At 39.2% G+C, this 22887-nt stretch overlaps 4 protein-coding genes across 14 annotated transcripts in view; 2 read left to right on the top strand and 2 right to left on the bottom strand.

Moving 5' to 3' along the window:
• pycr3 (pyrroline-5-carboxylate reductase 3) overlaps positions 1-22887 on the bottom strand; it is a 540655-nt gene that overhangs the window by 360039 nt on the left and 157729 nt on the right. The window lies entirely within an intron of this gene.
• The window catches only part of si:ch211-221n20.8, a 142362-nt gene that overhangs the window by 17232 nt on the left and 102243 nt on the right, over positions 1-22887 (bottom strand). The window lies entirely within an intron of this gene.
• Positions 3137-6797, top strand: LOC137488719 (uncharacterized). Of its 5 annotated transcripts, none has more exons than XM_087298862.1 (5): positions 3137-3356; positions 5334-5480; positions 5677-6279; positions 6380-6495; positions 6562-6797. In XM_087298862.1, exons 1-5 carry the CDS (start codon positions 3164-3166, stop codon positions 6661-6663), a joined length of 1161 nt encoding a protein of 386 aa, XP_087154988.1. In that variant the 5' UTR covers positions 3137-3163; the 3' UTR covers positions 6664-6797. The 5 variants fall into 5 exon arrangements, with proteins under 5 accessions (XP_087154988.1, XP_087154986.1, XP_087154985.1 ...); XM_087298863.1 differs by lacking the exon at positions 3137-3356 and adding an exon at positions 4911-5060; XM_087298860.1 differs by having other exon boundaries at positions 5677-6396; positions 6496-6797.
• Positions 18571-22527, top strand: LOC110438207 (uncharacterized). Its single transcript, XM_087298942.1, has 3 exons — positions 18571-19918; positions 21295-21441; positions 21638-22527. The coding sequence occupies exons 2-3, from the start codon at positions 21297-21299 to the stop codon at positions 22492-22494; spliced, it is 1002 nt and encodes a 333-aa protein (XP_087155068.1). The 5' UTR covers positions 18571-19918; positions 21295-21296; the 3' UTR covers positions 22495-22527.

Raw genomic sequence — 22887 nt, 5'->3', positions numbered from 1 at the left:
GCTCTGGGCTTGAGGATCTCTTGAGCTCAGGGCTCTCTCCCGGGACAGCACGCCAAACAAGCTACATATAAATCATGAGCTAGGTGTGAACTCTTGAAATATTTCCATTGCGTCTGGTTACTGTGTTGTCTGACAAAGGCAAACAATCTACCTTTCGTGCCGCTTCCTCTCCACATAACTTTGACGATGTCTTTGGTAGCTGGTAATAGCAATGCTTCGCCAACTGTGTGTGGCTTCTTAGCATGCGCGATGTGGAGTGACGCCAAATATGAGGCTTTTAAACACCTCTCAGGGACTGATGCTTGCTGCTAAAAAAATACTAGCCTGCCGGGTCAAACACAACTCCTGATGTTTTAATAGTCGATTTTTCTGCCTCATTGGGAAGTTTCTGCTGTAGATGGCGCTTGAGCTTGGATGGTTTCATGCATTCGTTGGAGACAATCTCTTGAGAAAGAACACACTGGGGTCTATCTACTCCCTGCTTTAACATGCAGGTAAAACCAAACGCAATGTAAGATTCATCATGCTTTCTGGTTTCCTTGACGCTCGCCAAGTCAGATTTGCATGATTTGCAAATCTTTCCATCATCTGTCCTGCACTTACAGCCGCTAACTGCTCCATTCAACTGTATGCAAAATCTTAAAGAGCGCAAAGGATTTTGGGATAAACACATTACAGTTAAGTATCCACTGATATAAACCATAAAACTATATATAGATTAATAATTTATAGTCATTAATAATTTTAGGATTGGAAAAAAAAAAATCTCGTAAATAATTTTTTGTTTCTGCCAAGTTTTTCGCGGACCCCCCAGCACTCTCTTGCGGCCCACAAGGGATTAGGGCATAGGGATGAGCCCTTCCCAATTGAACACAGTGAATGAAACCAAACATTCTTGCTGTAAGGATCATGGCCTGGAATGTCCATCAGTTTATTCTTCAAAAACATTCTCCACACCACCACCAGTGTGCAGCATCCACTATCCTAAAAAAATAATGCATCAAAGCCAATGTTGTTATTATCGTTCACATGTCCAAGACTGTGATAAAAGAAAATAAATCCAGCCCACAATTACTCTCTATACTGAAAATACGTCATTTTGTGTGCGTTTTTCACCAAATCAGTGACATCATGTATAAATTTTATGAGGTAAAATCAAGTGTGCCGCAAGCCTGTGTTTGAGTGAAGGTCTCGGCCGTTAGATCGCCCCCTGGGGGCTGGCTGCAGTACAAGTCATAAAGCCCGCCTCCTCCGTGTTAATGAAGGAGACTTGAGCCCAAATAAAAAAAAATATTACACTTGCAATAAAATGTCCCGAAAGATAGTTCTGGTGGATTAAGGCACTGGTTATTGTGCTGAAATAGGTGCAGATCTTCATTTTTGTAAACAGTTTGTTTTTAGCAGTAATTTAATGCTGGGCGTGTCATCGTGATTGACAGCTGTGATTGACAGTTTCTCAAAGCAGCGCGTCTGAGCTTCGGCAGAAGACTGAAGTAGACTGAAATGTTATTATTCGATTTCTGTGTTATTTTACCATGACAAAATGAGTTCAGCAGTAAACTATAGTTTCTGACATACATGATCCTGGTGGAACACTGTTTATTCGCTAAGTTCAGGGCTTTTTTCGGGCTTTATTAGTTTGCTGATACACGCCTAACCACCCAGATAGCAAAACACAGTTCCGGCTAGATTCTCGCCTGCCGGAGACTTACCCCTTAGAGCTCAGACTGACTAATGTTACCTCTGCTGGACCTACTGCGGATGCCTGGACTCACTGCCCGATTTCAGCCCGAGTCAATCGAGCCAGATGCGGCGGCCGAGCGAGTCGGCGCTGCCGCATGCGAGCCGGAATCAGCCCGCGACGCCGCGAGTAAGTTATGTGTTGCGGCCTGGAGCTGGCGCGATTAAATATATAAAACCCTCATATTTGTTAACGTTATTACATCCATTTGTGTTGATATGACAGCAAACGCATGCTGAGAAGTTCGGGGGGCGTAGTTGATTTTACATAAAGCGTTTGATTGGAAGCTCGACTCCGCTCATTTTCGCGGCTCCTCCTCTGGCTCCATCAGACAGTCCTTTTGCGCATGTCTGGCTCCAATTTCAGCAGTCTTTTGCGACAGTTTGTGCCCATCAAGCAGGCGTTTTGCCCTCAAGGCGTTCAATGGGAAAAAGGGCTGTCGCGTCGTCCATATTTTTTACAGTCATTGGGTAAAATCCTGTAATTTTCTAAACAATTTAGTCGTTTTGATCAGAACTGAGGTTGATCAACAGATTTATGCAAAAAAATTGAAAAAATATTAATCTGATGCATTTTTACAGCAGATATATTCAGTGGATGTTTTCGTCCATAACAAAAGGCTGGTTAGATTGAACAGTGCACAAGGGATAAGAAGCATTCAGATACAGTATGTCTGCCAAACCCTCTCCACCTAACCGTCGGTTTCGCGCGTCCGCCATATTTGTAGTTTAACACTTTCTACCTGTGTTTGTAGTTCTAACAGCACATTTTTTTATTAAATATAAGAATAATAACATCATTGAACTAAAGAAAAAATATAATAATAAAAAATAAGAAAGAAGAGAGAGAAAAAAAAATACACAGCCTCAATCATAAAGAAAAAAGATTGTCATAAGCTTTAAGAAACTTATTATTCTTATTATTATTAATTAGCTTAAGAGATTCAATATTGTACGACATTTTAACAAGTATTAAAATAGGTATTGTTTATAGAAACTTATTTTTGTGCATAAAAATTTTTACAGTGTAACACAAAAAAATTACAATAAGATCGAGATCATGATCATAATCCGAGAAATACAGAAATATATCTTTTATAGACAAATTTAAATCATGTTTAAATAAGGACGATAAATAAAAAATAATGTCATTCCAAATATGTTTAATGTGAGTGCAACTATAGAATAAGTGAAATAAAGTCTCTTCAAGTATATTGCAGAAAGTACACAAATTAGATATATCAAAATAATTAGCAATTTGGGAATTTGTAGGATAAACATTATGCAAGATCTTAAAACGTATCTCTATTACTTTGTTGGATAAGCACGTCAGTCCCTCCCCCGCATGACGTCACAGTTTCGAACGCTAATTAGAACACACTCTTGAACGCGCGTCAGTTTGATTTGGTGTTCAGTGGTGTAGATGGTGTTTGACAGTCAGCGAACAGTCATGCGTTTTCAGTCAAAAATACAGCGTTTACAGCACGATATGGATTATAATATTCTGGAGAGAATGATTACACGAGATTCACCAGAGTTCAGGAGCCGCGGTCGCGCTGGAGGAGCGTCCGAACAGAGAGCTTCATCTGCGGCCGTCGTGGAGAACCAGACAGCAGGTAAGAGCACAGCAGCACACCGGTGGAAATATACTGTATTATTTTATATATATATAGTACATTTACTATAGGACATGTAGTAGATTTCCTGAGGTAAATACTGCAGTGTTTTTGATATTTACTACAGTAAATCACAGTGATGTGGTAAATCTATTCTGCTTTACACTTACTGTGGTAAAATCGATGATAAACTGTTTGAACTACAAGACAAATTACGACAGAAATCTCAAATGTCAACATTAATGATGTTTATGTATATAAAATGTTATAATATCATCCTAATTCATATTTTCACTACATGTAAAGCACAATCATACAAATACACAGTTTTAATTAATTATGTGATCATATTTTACTCATTATTATATGTTTGAGAATGTAGAAGGCTAAAATAAACAATAATAAAATAAAAAACTTCATATTATGAAATATAAGTTGTATATTGAACAGCTCTACAGTATATATTATCACAGTAATTGTTCTTGTTATACTGTATGTGTGATAACTTTTACATTTTTGGTGTGGCTACAGTAAGGAGATACGGCTGTTGAGGGTGTTTTAGCCTTCATAACCTTTAATAAATGGAATGTTTTGGTGTATTTGATATTTCAGTGTGAATGCAGTCAGAATCAGTGTGTGTTAAAAAGATAAAAGACTGTAAACAATTTAACTCTGTCATAATTCACACTGAAACACGGCTCTTTTAAAATATCATGAGTTATTCACATTTATCAGTTCACTGCCGTTCTTTAGTATCGAATCACAATCAGTTTTATTGCCAAGTGTGCTTCACACACACAGGAATTTGTTTTGGCTGCAGAAGCTTACAGTGTACGTAAATTGACAACACAAAATCAATATGAAAAATAGATGATAAACATTAAACAGAGATGCAGTTAGTCCAAAAGATCTGAATGTTGAGTTGTATGTACAGATTTGTTATAAATATACAGGTTATAAGGTGCTGTGTACAAATGCGTATGAGAAAGTGTTGCATTGTATATTGTTATAAGTATAGTATATGAGTGTAAATACTACAAACTAAATACTAGAGTAAATGCTGTAATATAATAGTCTACTAGTTTACTGTAGCAACTTGTAAAATATACTACAGTAATAATTACTACAGTTTATTATTTGTATTATTTCCTGATTTGTAAGTCGCTTTGGATAAAAGCGTCGGCTAAATGACTAAATGTAAATTATGCTGAAGATGTTTATTAATAGTACTATTATTATTGTACTGTAAAGCTGGTCTTATTGGCCACTAGGGGTGCTACAATACTGACTTAAATGATTTGGTTTAGTTTTAGGTCATGGATTCAGTTCGGTTTTTGATATGTTCAGTAAAAAAAAAATAAAAAAAAACATATATATATATATATATATAAAATGTAAAAAATGACAAGTAAAATAAAATACTAAATGAATACAATAAAGCAAAGATGATACTAAGATTAGCATAGGCTCATTCTGAAGACGTAGCTCTATATACATTACTGATAAATGATGTATCCAGAAGTACGTGTGGCTGCATTTTGTCTCTGAAAATAACGCTATGGTATGACGCCGTTCCTTTACGCGCCTACAAGCTGACCGCTTACCTCCGTGTGGACGGCTTTACTACTTTACGTCGGCAGACTTGTGATGCAGGGACCACGATGACGCGGTTCGAGTCCGGTGAAGAACGGTTCCAGAAAGCAGGTAATGTCTAACCCTACTCCAACTGTAAACCCAACCGTCACAGTAATGTAAAAACAGATCTGGATCTGGAGTCTTCAATATAAGTATAGCTGATTAACCATGTGGATGGATGATATAATCCTTCTGAGCCTACCAGTCAGCGCAGAAGGCCCCTATAATAACGCTCATTAAATGAAGTGATAACATTCAAAGTGGGTGGTGATGTCCAGCCGCTGGTTGTTGTGCTACTGACCCGTTATCTGTACTTTCTAAATGTTTTCTCATTTTCTTTAGAGATGCAAAGACGAGGACGGAGGAAGACAGGCGTTCTTTCATTCTTCCGGAAAATGGGAAGAGCTATCCATAAGCTTTGCTGTATGGATGCAGCAGCAACATCTATAGTGGACCACACTGACCCATCTGGTAGCGCTCGTGCTGTCGGTAAGCAGCGAAACAGAAGGATTAGGAAAGACATGAGTTGTGGTTTTAGCTGATTATAGTAATTGAAGTGAAACACAGATTAAAATATTGTAGAATTGTTTATTATCCTGCTTATTACATGGCTATAGGCATGTGCTATTAGTTGAATTGGTTGTTATCGGGGAATAACACCTTGTAATGTTTTCTCTCTCTTCAGCCTCAGAATCGAGAGAACGGACTAGAAAGATCTACCTCAAGAAAGATTGCAGCAAAGTCATCTTGAGAATCATCAAGGGCACCCCAGGGTCCCCGGATCCGTGTGGGGTCTGTGTTGTCTCCATTGACGTGGACCAACCTGGGATCTCCAGTGTGTCTGTTGACCCGGGACCTAATGGATTCTACTCGGATTCTTTTAGTCCGGGTCCACCTGGAGTCCTCCGCTTGTCCCTCGTCCTATGTCCATCTGGGGTGTTCAGTGTGTCTCTTAATGCTCGTCCATCTCGAGGCTGCAGGGTGTCTGTTGATCCCGGTTCGTCTGGGTTCTTCAGTGTGTCCTCTTATCCGGGTGCGTCTCGGGACTTCAGTGTATCTGGTAACCCGGATGCCTCTGGAGGCTGCAGGCTGTCTGTGGATACGGGTCTGTTTGGGGGCTGCGCAGTGTCTGCTGCTCCGGGTCCGTCTGATTGCGGCATGTCAGCTGCTCCGGGTCCGTCTGATTGCGGCATGTCTGCTGCTCCGGGTCCGTCTGATTGCGGCATGTCAGCTGCTCCGGGTCCGTCTGATTGCGGCATGTCTGCTGCTCCGGGTCCGTCTGATTGCGGCATGTCTGCTGCTCCGGGTCCGTCTGATTGCGGCATGTCAGCTGCTCCGGGTCCGTCTGATTGCGGCATGTCTGCTGCTCCGGGTCCGTCTGATTGCAGCATGGCTGCTGATCCGGGTCCGTCTGATTGCAGCATGGCTGCTGATCCGGGTCCGTCTGATTGCGGCATGTCTGCTTATCCGGGTCCGTCTGATTGCAGCATGGCTGCTGATCCAGGTCCGTCTGATTGCGGCATGACTGCTTATCCGGGTCCGTCTGGTTGCACAATTCATGCTGATCCAGGTCCGTCTGGTTGCACAACGTCTGCTGCTCCGGGTCCGGCTCCTCACTGGTGGATCAGCAGTTCCAGCCCGCCAAGCAACAGAACCAATCAGATGGCGGTAATCCAGTATTCAGAAGGCTTCATAACGCCGGCAGACCTGACTCTCTATGTGTTGTGTGTTGTTGTAATTCTTTTATTGCATGTAGTGTTTGTCTGCATCTGAACTGTAATAAATTGTGTTTGAATACACTTGAAACTGTGGTACAAAGCTCTTTTATTATGTGTGTTGATGATTTATTTGTATTTTTATGTGTTTTGTGCTCTGGACATGCGTAATTCTAATAATTTTTTTAATATATTGTATTTATTCAGCCTCATCACATAGTGGCAAGCTTAGTGCAGCGTCACACATCTTAAAGCATAAAAAAACAAGGAAAATATTAGAGATAATATGAACACAGACATAAAATAAGGAAATAATCATGTAGAAATATTAATAAAAACATATTAATAAATATTAATTTTATGACTTATTATGACGTATCTATCTATCTATCTATCTATCTATCTATCTATCTATCTATCTATCTATCTATCTATCTATCTATCTATCTGTCTATCTGTCTATCTATCTGTCTATCCAGCTTTTCATCCATCTATCTGTTTATCTATTCATCCATGAATCTATCAATCTATTATTTTATCTATTTTTATGTCCACATATATATCACAAAAATAATAATAAATATACAATTTATTATATAAACATACAGTCATGAGTAAAATGTCATAATGCAATAATTATCTTTCTAAAATTAGATAATATTGACAGTTGTCTAAAGAGCTCACAATCAACTCACAACAGCAGATTTGATTATAATAATCCCATAATCATTAGTACTGCTAACTTATTGCACTTAAAATACCTGCTGTATGATTAACATGTTAATGGCAGGAGAGAACAAGCACATTTATCAGGCTTATACTATTACAAATCAATTAATAAATCAATAAAGAATACCCAGTTATACTGACACACCAGTCACAGATCCCAGATCGAGGACTAGTCAAGCAGATTATATGGATAAACCGGTGATGTGAAGTGCCATCAGCTTTCTTCAGGTCTCTAATTTCAGCTTTCAGTGGATTTTTCACATATTTCTGAAAGTCATTTCTCTTATATTGTGATTAGGAACCTGTCCAGATGATCCAGATCTGGATTGTTGTGCTGTACATTTGTTTGGTGCTGGTTTGATTTGATGGGTAGCTTATTTTCTCTCAGTCTTTAAGTTATAAATATGACACTGTTGCTTCATTCTGTTAAAAAACATGAACAAAACACACACTTTCACATTCAGTACGTCACGAAGACTGTGGAAAACACTGCAGAGGCTGTACGTTTGGTCTGTAATCAGCAAATTAAGAGGTACTGCTAAGAGTAAACGATTGTCTGTATATTTATTGAACACTATTCTGCATTGTAAGAAAACACTCCAGGATTGCATTTCATTTCTGTAAAGATTTCCTTTTTCATCTCTGCATCATCGACATGTACTCATCATCATATACTCGCATACTATGATGTCAGCTTGTAACTCACTGTCATGCATTTAATGGTTTCCCCCATTAAAGTGTGTGTTAACCGTGTGTTGTGTGCTCTGGACATGCGTAATTCTCCTAATACTTTTTAAAATATGTTGTATTTATTCAGCCTCATCACATAGTGGCAAGCTTAGTGCAGCGTCACACATCTTAAAGTAGGGCTGGGCGATTTGGCAAAAAAATAAAATCTAGGTTTTTTATAAAGTTTGACCGATTCACGATTTCGATTTTTTTTTTGTTACTCGTCTTCTCAAAACATTACAACAACATGACTGAAGTAACATTCTCTATAAAAGTAACTTGAAAAACCATCTGGTTAAGGAACATTGTAGTTTTAATGTCATACAAAAATCGGTCAAGGTGTAAATAAATGTAAAACAAATTCACAAGTTAAATAGCGTTGCTGAAGATTTGAATAAGAAATATTTGTGTAAATATTCCCGTTGCAGGAATACAGAGGTACTGTTTGCAAGTTTTGCTGAGCCAAGGAAAGATTGGCTGTCAGCTCGGCTTTGACTTTGTCTTCTGATTGAATGTCAGGTTGTAATGATGCTGCCTTTTTCTTAAAAAGATACAGTGGAAGTAAAGGACTGAACATGTAAACTGTAAAGCCTAATTTAACCCAATGTGTGAAGTTGTGGACGTATAGCAGGAGCAAATACAAGCACCAGATGTGTGTCTACTATAAAATAATATATTTAATTATTTTTCTTTTTCCCCCTTTTAAATACCGATCATTTGATGCGCTTTGCTCCACTCTCTGTATCATGCTGCCTGATCTGTCTGGTTTTCAGCTAGATCCGCTAAATGACGTCATGGGGGCGGGTACTTTCACTTTCACTGCTACAGTTCCTCACCTCTGCTCGTGTTCAAACCAAAAGATCGGCGAGGTTTTTCACATGGCAGGCTTTTACGTCCTTCATACATGTTGAGATTGAGTTTATCGACTTGATGAGGGAATATGTCTTGACAATCCACACAGACGTGACTCAGACTAATGCAACAAGTAAAATCCTACATGACTTTAACAGGCAGTCAAGCAGGTCGCACACCAGGGGCCTCATGTATCAACGAAGCGTACGCACAAAAACTTTGCGTTCGCCAGGTTTCACGCTCAGAATCGCTCACGTTTAGAATTAATAACGATGAACTGAACGTGGGAATGTGCGCAGCTCCACCCCAGCTTCATGGCTGGCATTGGCGACTCCTAGAGGCAGTTGTGTTAAATTGCTCTCTACAAAGTGTCTTTGAGCCGTGCAATGGCAGCTGTATGAGACGGGTTCATCTAGCAGGTATATAAGGTTTCCATACCATACAGTTGACCAGCCAAACATTAAAGCACAATTTGCAGCAGTCGCCTGTTTTCCCAATGTAATCTGAGCGATCTACTGCACACACATTGCTATAAAGACACTATCTGAAGATGAACTTGCATGCGTGAACAGGGCTCGAAATTAACTTTTTTACTTGGTAGCACCGGTGCTTCCAACTTCAAATATTGAGGAGCACCAAAAAAGATTTAGGAGCACCCACCAAAAATGAATAAGCACCGCTGCAAATAGTTTTTTAAGGGATTTATTGTATTTTAAAACAACATCAATAGGACTAACAAAAACCAGAAACAACTATCGAACTAATGCTGTGATGACTTGATATTTGTGTGCTATAATTCCAAAATGAATGTCTAATAATTATAGAATATTAATGATAATGAAAATGACAATAATAGTAACAATGAACTGCCTTGAACGTGCATGAATATCTGCTATAAAAAGTCTGTTACTTTATGAAAAATAATTGTAGTTTGCATCAAACAAAAATGAAGCATTGCAGTAAGAAATATTGATTTTGTGCTGCTGTTTTTATATGAATGTCAATTTAATAAATAATATTTCTGCTACAGAACAAACAAAAGATTATAATAAATCATTCAATTCAATGCTGAAAGCTGCAAAGCAGTCATCAGTAAATAAATTAAAAAATAATATACACCTCAAACAAGAATAGACAAGAGAAACACTTCTATCACTCTTTAAAAGTTTTGGTTTCAGTTTGTGTCAATTTAAAGGTTCAGTCTGAGCTGATCTTCATGTTTCTGTGTTAGTGGAAAGCAGGCGAGTCAGCCGACCCAATATATGAGCAGGCAGAGCAGGATTCTTGCTGTGACCACCGGCGCAATACCGCTGTTTGTTATGATGAGCCGCAGATTCAGTGTAAACTTAGTAAAGGCGAGCTTCTTTGGCGATGATATGTACAGTATTAGATTTGACTTTTAGCGGACATTTGCGCTGAACACGCAGTGAATGCAACGCATGGAGATTCGGGCACCTTCTCTGAAAAGCAGGTACTCGATTGATCTCAGCTGGCAGATCAATATCCATCACGTGTCATGATCGCTTTCATCTGCGCCCTCAACTTTAGGTAGGGTTTGCAAATCTGTGTGCTTTAAGTTTTCATTCTTCAGCCGTTTGCATTTCCCGTGGTCATTAAAGCTCCTTCCCTGTCACCTGACAGCGGAATACCTTGAGTGATTGACAGCTAATATGAACCAATATAGCGGCAGGGAAGAGCGATTCAGCACGTTTTTACAAAAAAATCAAAACAGGTCGCACTACAATCATTATCTGCAGTTGCACTAATGCGCCAAAATATATTATGAGGTCGCATAGATTAATTTTCGGCCGCATAATGGGGGGGATGAGTTCATCAGACGCTGGATTCGAACCGAGTTCATGCTCGAACGTGTCAAAACATGTTGATATGCGTTTTACGAGCTGCGCCACTAAACTGTTTAAGGTACAACACATTTTACCCCTATAAATCACACTCTTTCTTTTTTAATTCACTCAGTGCGATGTTCAGACTTAACTGTGTTAACCGCATCAGTTAAACTCTCCCACTCTATTTTTTTCTTTTGTTATTAATTCCGGAGGACAAACTTGCAAATAACACAGTTTTTCTCCGGTCTACCTCTGAAAGCAGCACCTCCAGTTCACATTCTGTTCAGAGTTTCTCTTCTTGCTTTTGCCGTTGCTTTTTCATTTGGTTTTGCCAAAGTAGAGTCATTAGCATATTCATACGGGGGAGGAGGCAGGGAGGGGTTTTGCGCTCGTGCATGTTGCCCTCAGTTTCACGTTCATTCGGATGTACAAAAGAATATGCGTGAGATTCGGCGTACGCAGTGTTTCATACATCTGAATTTTTTTCTGCGTGCGCACATTTACAGCTTTGTGCTTACGCAATGTTTTAGTATGAAACTAATCAGATGACGCTCTGTGACGTGGCTGAAAAATGTACTGCGTTGTGAATCGTGGCTGGGCGGCGCCGGTGTGTGTATAGAACCTGTTTAAAATTCTTAAACCATGGCGCTGCGTGGTGCTGTGGAGCGCGTGGCCGAGAGGCGCTTCTGGTGTGCTTATTGCTTCATACAGAAAGTGAACCAAAGCACATTGGTGCCATTATAATGTATTAAATGTATATATTTTTTTAAAAATCGCGATTCTCGATTTCATATAAAATTAAATCGTCGTCAAAACGTAAATTCAATTTAATCTGAAAAATCGCCCAGCCCTATCGTAAAGCATACAAAACAAGGAAAATATTAGAGATAATATGAACACAGACATGAAATAAGGAGATAATCATTTAGAAACATCAATAAAAACATATTATGACTTATTATGCCACTTTATACAAGATGTAAAATAAGTCTCTGATGTCTCGAGAGCAGGGGTTTTCAAGCTTTTTAATCTCAGGGACCCTCAAATATGATGATTCCTTGCAGGGGAACCTTTTGCCTAAAGTTTAAAGGCACTTATGTATTTTAAGTGTAAATATGTAAACTAAAATTCTGTTTAACGTAAAGACATTATTGTTCATATTTCACAGGCATGCCAAATGGTATTGTTTTGAAAACTGTTTATTTTATTAGTTGGCAACTCACTATAGCCAAAAATGATTCTCAAACTTTTTATATTTCATAACAACAACAACAACAACAACAAAGACGAATGTTCACATTAACTGAACTAGCTTTTCTAACTAAGGCACTGGTGGATGAAAAGTTTTTTTCCCTGTCTTGTATTTATGGAAAACTGCTAAGTGAAGTTTAATTTTAAACTAATTTCGAGAAGAGCATGTGCTCATGATTGACCCAGCTGGTCCACATTAGCTAATCATGATCCTCCAATCAGAGGATCCCAAGTCACTATATATACATCCTCATTTCCTTTCTACAGCTATCTTCGTCTGGAAGAAACCCCCCTCCTCCCACCTTTATCCAGAATGGGCGGCACGGTGGCTCAGTGACTAGCACTGTTGTCTCACAGCAAGAAAACCAATGGCGTTGTCTCCTCGCTGGGCCATCGGGTATTTCTGTGTGGAGTTTGCATGTTCTCCCTGTGTCCGAGTGGGTTTCTCCCGGGTTCCCCGGTTTTCTCCCACTATCCAAATGTGCTCTATATTATAGACAAATAAGCCTAAATCTTTTTTCTAATGTCTTACTCTCAGGAAGTTCGCCTTGGCCTCAGCAGCGGGGGAGTTTAAGATCGACCTGAGCTCAATCTCCCCTCACCCTGCGAAAGGGGGGAGCTCTGGGCTTGAGGATCTCTTGAGCTCAGGGCTCTCTCCCGGGACAGCACGCCAAACAAGCTACATATAAATCATGAGCTAGGTGTGAACTCTTGAAATATTTCCATTGCGTCTGGTTACTGTGTTGTCTGACAAAGGCAAACAATCTTCCTTTCGTGCCGCTTCCTCTCCAAATAACTTTGACGATGTCTTTGGTAGCTGGTAATAGCAATGCTTCGCCAACTGTGTGCGGCTTCTTAGCATGCGCGATGTGGAGTGATGCCAAATATGAGGCTTTTAAACACCTCTCAGGGACAGATGCTTGCTGCTAAAAAATACTAGCCTGCCGGGTCAAACACAACTCCTGATGTTTTAATAGTCGATTTTTCTGCCTCATTGGGATGTTTCTGCTGTAGATGGCGCTTGAGCTTGGAGGGTTTCATGCATTCGTTGGAGACAATCTCTTGAGAAAGAACACACTGGGGTCTATCTACTACCTGTTTTAACATGCAGGTAAAACCAAACGCAATGTAAGATTCATCATGCTTTCTGGTTTCCTCAACGCTCGCCAAGTCAGATTTGCATGAAGTGCTTGTGGGAGCGGGATTCTTTACAAATCTTTCCATCATCTGTCCTGCACTTACAGCCGCTAACTGCTCCATTCAACTGTATGCAAAATCTTAAAGAGCGCAAAGGATTTTGGGATAAACACATTACAGTTAAGTATCCACTTATATAAACCATAAAACTATATACAGATTAATAGTTTATAGTCATTAATAATTTTAGGATTGGGAGTATCCAAATGCGATGATGGCGGAGTAAGAAGTCGCACGTTTCTGCTCTGAATATTACTTTCAATCACTTTGACTAATCTGAGTTCTCTACGCGTTTTAAGCGTATCTGATATTTTACATAAGATTAACAAGACATCGTGACAGCGTTTATAACCTAATATGCCGAGAGGTAATGCAAAAAAGAACACTGGAATAACTGAGGAGGATAACGTGCAAGCGTCGGGTATGGCGGCTTCGACACAGGGAGACGACATCCGCGAGCTTCTCGGGGGCATCAGATCAGAGGTCGCAGCGCTCAGAGTGGAGATTCTTTCCGAGCTAAAAACCTCCATTTCAGCTGTGAAAGCATCGCTGCAAACCCAGGGGGAAAAATTGAAAGATGTCGAGGAATCATTAACCAACGTGGATGGCCGTGTCACTTCTTTGGAAACTGCATGCGCAGCTCTGACCAAAGACAACGAAGTTCTCAGCTTTACTAAGCCCACTTCTTGTAGCAGTATATAATGAATCTTTTAAGAGGGGCTCTCTCCCACTGACTCTCACACAGACATCTATCTCACTCTTGTTAAAGGAAAATAAGGACCCCATTTTCTGTGAATCGTATAGGCCAGTTTCACTGCTAAATGTGGACCTTAAGATACTAGCCAAGGCTCTTGCATTGCGCCTTGAACCAATTTGTCCAGCAGTAATACATGGTGATGAAACAGGCTTCATTCGTGGACGTAATTCGTTTAATAACTTGCGGCGTTTGTTTAATGTAATGTACATGCATTCACACTCTGATATCAATGAAATCATCGTTTCCCTTGATGCTGAAAAAGCGTTTGATCGAGTTGAGTGGGAATATCTTTTCTTTACTCTCAAAAAATGTGGCTTCCCTGAAAATTTGATTTCCTGGATCAGGCTCTTGTATTCTGCCCCAATAGCCCCAGTCTGCACAAATAATATCTATTCAGAATATTTCCCTTTGTATAGAGGTACAAGGCAGGGTTGCCCCCTTTCACCTTTGCTGTTTGCCATTTCGATTGAGCCCTTGGCCATATTACTTCGTCAATCTACTATTTTTACAGGAATCACTCGGAATGACAAAGAACATAAAATCTCCTTATATGCAGATGACGTTCTTTTATATGTCTCAAATCCAACTCATTCAATACCTCACATACTATCAGTCTTAAAAGATTTTGGAAAAATTTCAGGCTATAAAATAAATATGCACAAGACAGAGTATTTTGAGATTGATGCCCCTCTAGATAGATCTTCTTACACAATACCATTTAAAGTGGATCAGGATAAGTTTAAATACTTAGGCATATCAGTTACTCGCTCCTTTAATGACTTGTTTAAAGCCAACTTTTATCCATTACTAAAACGTTGTAAACAAGATTTCAAGAAATGGTCCACTCTACCTCTTTCACTGTCTGGACGTATTAATCTAATTAAAATGACAGTTCTCCCACGGTTTTTATACCTTTTTTCAAATATACCCATATTCATAAGAAAACAGTTTTTCTGTAACATAGATAAATTGATAAGCCATTTTATATGGGGAGGTAAATCACCTCGTATTAGAAAATCATTCCTCCAGAGGAATAAATCCCAAAGAGGCATGGCACTGCCAAATTTTTTGTTTTACTACTGGGCAAGCAACATTCAAAAAATGTTGTACTGGGTATCTTCTTGGGACCCAGAGTCAATTCCACTGCGGGTACAGGGTGAAAGAGCTTGTTCCAGAGCTTCTCTTCAATCTTTGATATGTGCATCACTTCCAATTTCAGAAAAGAATTATATGACTTCTTTTAATCCCATAGTTGTACATACATTAAAAATTTGGTCACAGTTAAGAAAGCATTTTGGCTTTCAGGCTCTCTCAATTGCAGGTCCCATTGCCTCTAACTGCTTATTTGCCCCATCTTGTACAGACTCTGCATTCCGGGTGTGGGAGGAGAAGGGGATTAAATGCCTGAAAGATTTATTTATTAATAATATTTTTTGCTCCTTTGAAGAGCTTGCTCATAATTTTTCTCTGCCCAAAAACAATTTTTTTAGATTTCTGCAAATACGAAGCTTTGTTAAGTCAAAATTTAAATCTTTTCCTGAATTACCTGCTGCCTCAGTAATTGATGCATTATTAGACTTAAAACCCGAAAGTAAAGGACTAATTTCTCATATATACTCTTTAATTTGTACAATTGATCCTCAAAGTCTAGAACATATTAAAACCTCCTGGCAGCTCGACTTGAGCAGAGACTTCACAGACTTAGAATGGGATGGTATTTTAAATAAAGTACATTCATCATCACACTGTACCAGACATGCCCTTATTCAATTTAAAATACTTCACAGGTTACATTTTACAAATTTAAAATTGTCTAAGATCTATCCTACTGTTAGTCCAGCATGCAGTAGATGCTCAATTTCACCAGCCACAACTGCCCACATGTTTTGGTTCTGCCCAAATCTAGGGAGGTTTTGGAAAGACATTTTTCAATCATTTAGTGATATGTATGGTTTTCCTATTGAACCTGAACCCCTGTTGGCAATTTTTGGAACCAGTCCAGAAAATATTGTGCTTAAAGAAGAAATATGTAGAGTAATTGCTTTTACCACGCTACTGGCAAGGCGTTTAATTCTTCTGTATTGGAAAAAAACTGAGGCCCCAACACATAGTAGATGGATTAAAGACGTTATGTATTTTATTCAGCTTGAAAAAATCAAATTTACTCTAAGAGGTTCAAAAAATACTTTTTTAAAAACCTGGTCTCCCTTTCTTACATACGTTGACCATTTACAATTTTTGGAGCAGGAGTTTATATAAAATCTCTCATAATCCCAAAAGACCCCCCCCCCCTTTTTTTTTTCATATTTTCTTATTCCTCTTTCATGTCACTGTAACCTTGTAATGCCTTTCACAATGGCAGTGCTTGTAATAAAGGTATACAGAACCTTTCTTTTATCACACACTGAACTGTTCACTTTTTATGTGTATCGTATATCTTGAGGACTTTATGTTTGCAGACTGTTAGCTATGTATATCTTCTGTTAAAGCCACAAAAGGGAAAGTAGTGTTGGGGATATTTGTTTATATATTTTGTTTTGTTGTTGTTGATTGTTTGTCTTTTTTTTTGTGCAAATGTAAAAATAAAAATCCTTATAAATAAAGTATTTAAAAAAATAATAATAATTTTAGGATTGGAAAAAAAAATATCTCGTAAATAATTTTTTGTTTCTGCCAAGTTTTTCGCGGACCCCCCAGCGCTCTCTTGCGGCCCACAAGGGATAAGGGCATAGGGATGAGCCCTTCCCAATTCACACAGTGAATGAAACCAAACATTCTTGCTGTAAGGATCATGGCCCGAAATGTCCATCAGTTGTATCCTTCAAAATCATTCTCCACACCACCACCAGTGTGCAGCATCCACTATCCTAAAAAAATAATGCATCAAAGCCAATGTTGTTATTATCGTTCACATGTCCAAGACTGTGATAAAAGAAAATAAATAAAGCCCACAATTACTCTCTATACTGAAAATACGTCATTTTGTGTGTGTTTCACCAAATCAGTGACATCAAGTATAAATTTTATGAGTTAAAATCCTGTAATTTTCTAAGCAATTTAGTCGTTTTGATCAGAACTGAGGTTGATTAACAGATTTATGCAAAAAAATAGAAAAAATATTGATCTGATGCATTTTTACAGCAGATATATTCAGTGGATGTTTTCGTCCATAACAAAAGGCTGGTTAGATTGAACAGTGCACAAGGGTTAAGAAGCATTCAGAAATGTCTGCCAAACCCTCTCCACCTAACCGTTTATAGTATTTGTAGTTTAACACTTTCTACCTGTGTTTGAAGTTGTAACAGCACAAGCAGCGTACACGTCAGTCCCTCCCCCGCATGACGTCACAGTTTCGAACGCTAATTAGAACACACTCTTGAACGCGCGTCAGTTTGATTTGGTGTTCAGTGGTGTAGATGGTGTTTGACAGTCAGCGAACAGTCATGCGTTTTCAGTCAAAAATACAGCGTTTACAGCACGATATGGATTACAATATTCTGGAGAGAATGATTACACGAGATTCACCAGAGTTCAGGAGCCGCGGTCGCGCTGGAGTTAGTAAAAATTATAAATAGCTCTAAACCAGCTACGTGTATGCTGGACTCAATTCCAACAAAATTACTGAAAGAGCTGCTACCTGCTATAGGAGAACCTCTTCTTAACATTATCAACTCTTCTTTATCTATAGGCCATGTTCCAAACTCTTACAAGCTAGCTGTTATTAAGCCTATTATTAAGAAACCGCAACTAGACACCAACAACTTAGCTAACTATAGGCCTATTTCAAATCTTCCATTTATGTCTAAAATACTAGAAAAAGTTGTTTCCACTCAATTATGCTCTTTTCTGCAGACGAACAATATTTTTGAAGTGTTTCAGTCAGGTTTCAGGGCTCACCACAGTACAGAAACCGCCTTAGTGAAAATAACCAACGATTTACTCTTAGCTGCTGACCGAGGGTGCGTCTCGCTATTAGTTTTACTCGATCTTAGTGCGGCATTTGATACCATTGACCACAATATCCTCATAAATCGCTTAAAGTCTACAGGTGTCCAGGGACAGGCTCTACAATGGTTTAAGTCATACTTAACTGACCGCTACCAGTTTGTAAATCTTAATGGACAGCCTTCACAAATCTGCCCAGTAAAGTATGGGGTGCCTCAAGGATCAGTTTTAGGCCCTTTACTGTTTACAATTTACATGCTACCTATGGGAGACATTATTAGAAGACATGGGATCAGCTTTCACTGCTATGCAGATGATACTCAATTATATATTTCCACTAAACCTGACGAGACGTCTGAACTTTCTAAACTAACTGAGTGTATCAAAGACATCAAAGACTGGATGACCAACAATTTTCTTCTCTTAAACTCAGACAAAACAGAATTATTACTTATTGGGCCTAAATCTTGCACACAGCAGATCTCGCAACTCAATTTACAATTAGAGGGATACAAAGTTAGCTTTAGCTCTACTATAAAAGATCTGGGTGTCATATTAGACAGCAATCTAACTTTTAAAAACCATATATCCCATGTCACAAAAACTGCCTTCTTTCATCTGAGAAATATCGCTAAATTACGAAATATGCTATCCATCTCAGATGCAGAAAAGCTAGTCCATGCTTTTATGACTTCGAGACTGGATTACTGTAATGCTCTATTTGCTGGCTGCCCAGCATCCTCTATTAACAAACTTCAATTAGTGCAAAATGCAGCAGCCAGAGTTCTGACCAGGTCTAGAAAATATGATCATATAACCCCAATTTTATCCTCCTTACACTGGCTGCCTGTTAAATTTCGTATTGAATTTAAAATATTACTTCTCACCTATAAAGCTCTAAATAATCTAGCTCCTGTTTATCTAACCAACCTTCTGTCTCGCTACGAACCAACTCGCTCCTTAAGATCTCAAAATTCAGGGCTTCTGGTAGTACCTAGAATAGCAAAATCAAGTAAAGGAGGTCGAGCCTTCTCTTTCATGGCTCCTACACTCTGGAATAGCCTTCCTGGTAATGTCCGAGGCTCAGACACACTCTCCCAGTTCAAAACTAGATTAAAGACCTATCTGTTTAGTAAAGCATACACTCAGTGCATCACCTAGCAGGTTCCACACTGGCTTCTGCATCTTGCTTATATACACTATGAACAGCAGCTACGCTAATTCTCTTTATTCTCTATTTTCACCTGGGGATACTCATCCCGAGGTCCTCAGATTATGCGGAGTCACTGATTGGATCCAAGACCAGCGACGTGATGTTCCCAAGGATTCCATATCCGGGACCAGGCCATATCCTGAGCTGCTGCTGCGCTGATGGTCGAGGGGAGTGGAGAACTTGAGTCTGATTCCAGCGACGCTCCAGGGACAGACGAGTCTTCATTGAGGCCATCTTCCAGCATAAACCACGGCGAATGAAGTTCTGCACAAGACTTTTGGCCAGCGGAGAAATTAAAATGGTCGTGCCCAACTGAGTCTGGTTCTCTCAAGGTTTTTTTTCTTCACTCCCATCAGGTGAAGTTTTTTTTTCCCTCTCCGCTGTCGCCACTGCCTCGCATGGTTCAGGATTGGTAGAGCTACGCATCGTTGAATTTGCTCTTCAGTGTTTGAACTCTCAGTAATGAATAAATCACACTGAACAGAGCTAAACTGAACTGAACTGAACTGAACTTAAACACTAAAACCTGAACCACACTGTTCCAATTACTATGACCATTTATGTGAAGCTGCTTTGACACAATCTACATTGTAAAAGCGCTATACAAATAAAGCTGAATTGAATTGAATTGAATTGAGGAGCGTCCGAACAGAGAGCTTCATCTGCGGCCGTCCTGGAGAACCAGACAGCAGGTAAGAGCACAGCAGCACACCGGTGGAAATATACTGTATTATTTTATATATATATAGTACATTTACTATAGGACATGAAGTAAACTTCCTGATGTAAATACTGCAGTGTTTTTGATATTTACTACAGTAAATCACAGTGATGTGGTAAATCTATTCTGCTATACACATACTGTGGTAAAGTAGATAATATACTGTATGAACTACAAGACAAATTACGACAGATATCTCAAATGTCAACATCAATGATGTTTATGTATATAAAATGATATAATATCATTATCCTAATTCATATTTTCACTAAATGTAAAGCACAATTATACAAATACACAGTTTTAATTAATTATGTGATCATATTTTACTCATTATTATATGTTTGAGAATGTAGAAGCTAAAATAAACAATAATAAAATATAAAACTTCATATTATGAAATATAAGTTGTATATTGAACAGCTCTACAGTATATATTACTACAGTAATTGTTCTTGTTATACTGTATGTGTAATAACTTTTACATTTTTGGTGTGGCTACAGTAAGGAGATACGGCTGTTGAGGGTGTTTTAGCCTTCATAACCTTTAATAAATGGAATGTTTTGGTGTATTTGATATTTCAGTGTGAATGCAGTCAGAATCACAGTGTGTGTTAAAAAGATGAATGACTGTAAACAATTTAACTCTGTCATAATTCACACTGAAACACGGCTCTTTTAAAATATCATGAGTTATTCACATTTATCAGTTCACTGCCGTTCTTTAGTATCGAATCACAATCAGTTTTATTGCCAAGTGTGCTTCACACACACAGGAATTTGTTATGGCTGCAGAAGCTTCCAGTGTACGTAAATTGACAACACAAAATCAATATGAAAAAAAGATGATAAAGATTAAACAGAGATGCAGTTAGTCCAAAAGATCTGAATGTTGAGTTGTATGTACAGATTTGATATAAATATACAGGTTATAAGGTGCTGTGTACAAATGCGTATGAGAAAGTGTTGCATTGTATATTGTTATAAGTATAGTATGTAAGTGTAAATACTACAAACTAAATACTAGAGTAAATGCTGTAATCGAGTCCGGTGAAGAACGGTTCCAGAAAGCAGGTAATGTCTAACCCTACTCCAACTCTAAACCCAACCGTCACAGTAATGTAAAAACAGATCTGGATCTGGAGTCTTCAATATAAGTATAGCTGATTAACCATGTGGATGGATGATATAATCCTTCTGAGCCTACCAGTCAGCGCAGAAGGCCCCTATAATAACGCTCATTAAATGAAGTGATAACATTCAAAGTGGGTGGTGATGTCCAGCCGCTGGTTGTTGTGCTACTGACCCGTTATCTGTACTTTCTAAATGTTTTCTTATTTTCTTTAGAGATGCAAAGACGAGGACGGAGGAAGACAGGCGTTCTTTCATTCTTCCGGAAAATGGGAAGAGCTATCCATAAGCTTTGCTGTATGGATGCAGCAGCAACATCTATAGTGGACCACACTGACCCATCTGGTAGCGCTCGTGCTGTCGGTAAGCAGCGAAACAGAAGGATTAGGAAAGACATGAGTTGTGGTTTTAGCTGATTATAGTAATTGAAGTGAAACACAGATTAAAATATTGTAGAATTGTTTATTATCCTGCTTATTACATGGCTATAGGTATGTGCTATTAGTTGAATTGGTTGTTATCGGGGAATAACACCTTGTAATATTTTCTCTCTCTTCAGCTTCAGAATCGAGAGATCGGACTAGAAAGATCTACCTCAAGAAAGATTGCAGCAAAGTCATCTTGAGAATCGTCAAGGGCACCCCAGGGTCCCCGGATCCGTGTGGGGTCTGTGTTGTCTCCATTGACGTGGACCAACCTGGGATCTCCAGTGTGTCTGTTGACCCGGGACCTAATGGATTCTACTCGGATTCTTTTATTCCGGGTCCACCTGGAGTCCTCCGCTTGTCCCTCGTCCTATGTCCATCTGGGGTGTTCAGTGTGTCTCTTAATGCTCGTCCATCTCGAGGCTGCAGGGTGTCTGTTGATCCCGGTTCGTCTGGGTTCTTCAGTGTGTCCTCTTATCCGGGTGCGTCTCGGGACTTCAGTGTATCTGGTAACCCGGATGCCTCTGGAGGCTGCAGGCTGTCTGTGGATACGGGTCTGTCTGGGGGCTGCGCAGTGTCTGCTGCTCCGGGTCCGTCTGATTGCGCCATGTCAGCTGCTCCGGGTCCGTCTGATTGCGGCATGTCTGCTGCTCCGGGTCCGTCTGATTGCAGCATGGCTGCTGATCCGGGTCCGTCTGATTGCGGCATGTCTGCTTATCCGGGTCCGTCTGGTTGCACCAAGCCTGCTGCTCCGGGACCGTCTGGTTGCACAATTCCTGCTGATCCAGGTCCGTCTGGTTGCACAACGTCTGCTGCTCCGGGTTCGGCTCCTCACTGGTGGATCAGCAGTTCCAGCCCGCCAAGCAACAGAACTAATCAGATGGCGGTGATCCAGTATTCAGAAGGCTTCATACCGCCGGCAGACCTGACTCTCTATGTGTTGTGTGTTGTTGTAATTCTTTTATTGCATGTAGTGTTTGTCTGCATCTGAACTGTAATAAATTGTGTTTGAATACACTTGAAACTGTGGTACAAAGCTCTTTTATTATGTGTGTTGATGATTTATTTGTATTTTTATGTGTTGTGTGCTCTGGACATGCGTAATTCTCCTAATACTTTTTAAAATATATTGTATTTATTCAGCCTCATCACATAGTGTCAAGCTTAGTGCAGCGTCACACATCTTAAAGCATAAATAACAAGGAAAATATTAGAGATAATATAAACACAGACATAAAATAAGGAAACAATTATGTAGAAATATTAATAAAAACATATTAATGATTATTAATTTTATGACTTATTATGACGTATCTATCTATCTATCTATCTATCTATCTATCTATCTATCTATCTATCTATCTATCTATCTATCTATCTATCT

This window comes from Danio rerio, chromosome 20, assembly GCF_052040795.2.
Source record: "Danio rerio strain M-AB ecotype USA chromosome 20, GRCz13ab, whole genome shotgun sequence".
Lineage (NCBI taxonomy): Eukaryota > Metazoa > Chordata > Actinopteri > Cypriniformes > Danionidae > Danio > Danio rerio.
This window is presented reverse-complemented; position numbering and strand designations above follow the sequence as displayed.

Excerpts from the sequence above, each read along its gene's own strand:
- LOC110438207 (XM_087298942.1), top strand. The coding sequence starts at position 21,297 with ATGCAAAGACGAGGACGGAGGAAGACAGGCGTTCTTTCATTCTTCCGG. Across the intron at positions 21,442-21,637 it reads TGGTAGCGCTCGTGCTGTCG|CTTCAGAATCGAGAGATCGG; the intron begins GTAAGCAGCGAA and ends CTCTCTCTTCAG.
- LOC137488719 (XM_087298859.1), top strand. The coding sequence starts at position 3,164 with ATGGTGTTTGACAGTCAGCGAACAGTCATGCGTTTTCAGTCAAAAATA. Across the intron at positions 3,357-5,333 it reads CGTGGAGAACCAGACAGCAG|AGATGCAAAGACGAGGACGG; the intron begins GTAAGAGCACAG and ends CATTTTCTTTAG. Across the intron at positions 5,481-5,676 it reads TGGTAGCGCTCGTGCTGTCG|CCTCAGAATCGAGAGAACGG; the intron begins GTAAGCAGCGAA and ends CTCTCTCTTCAG.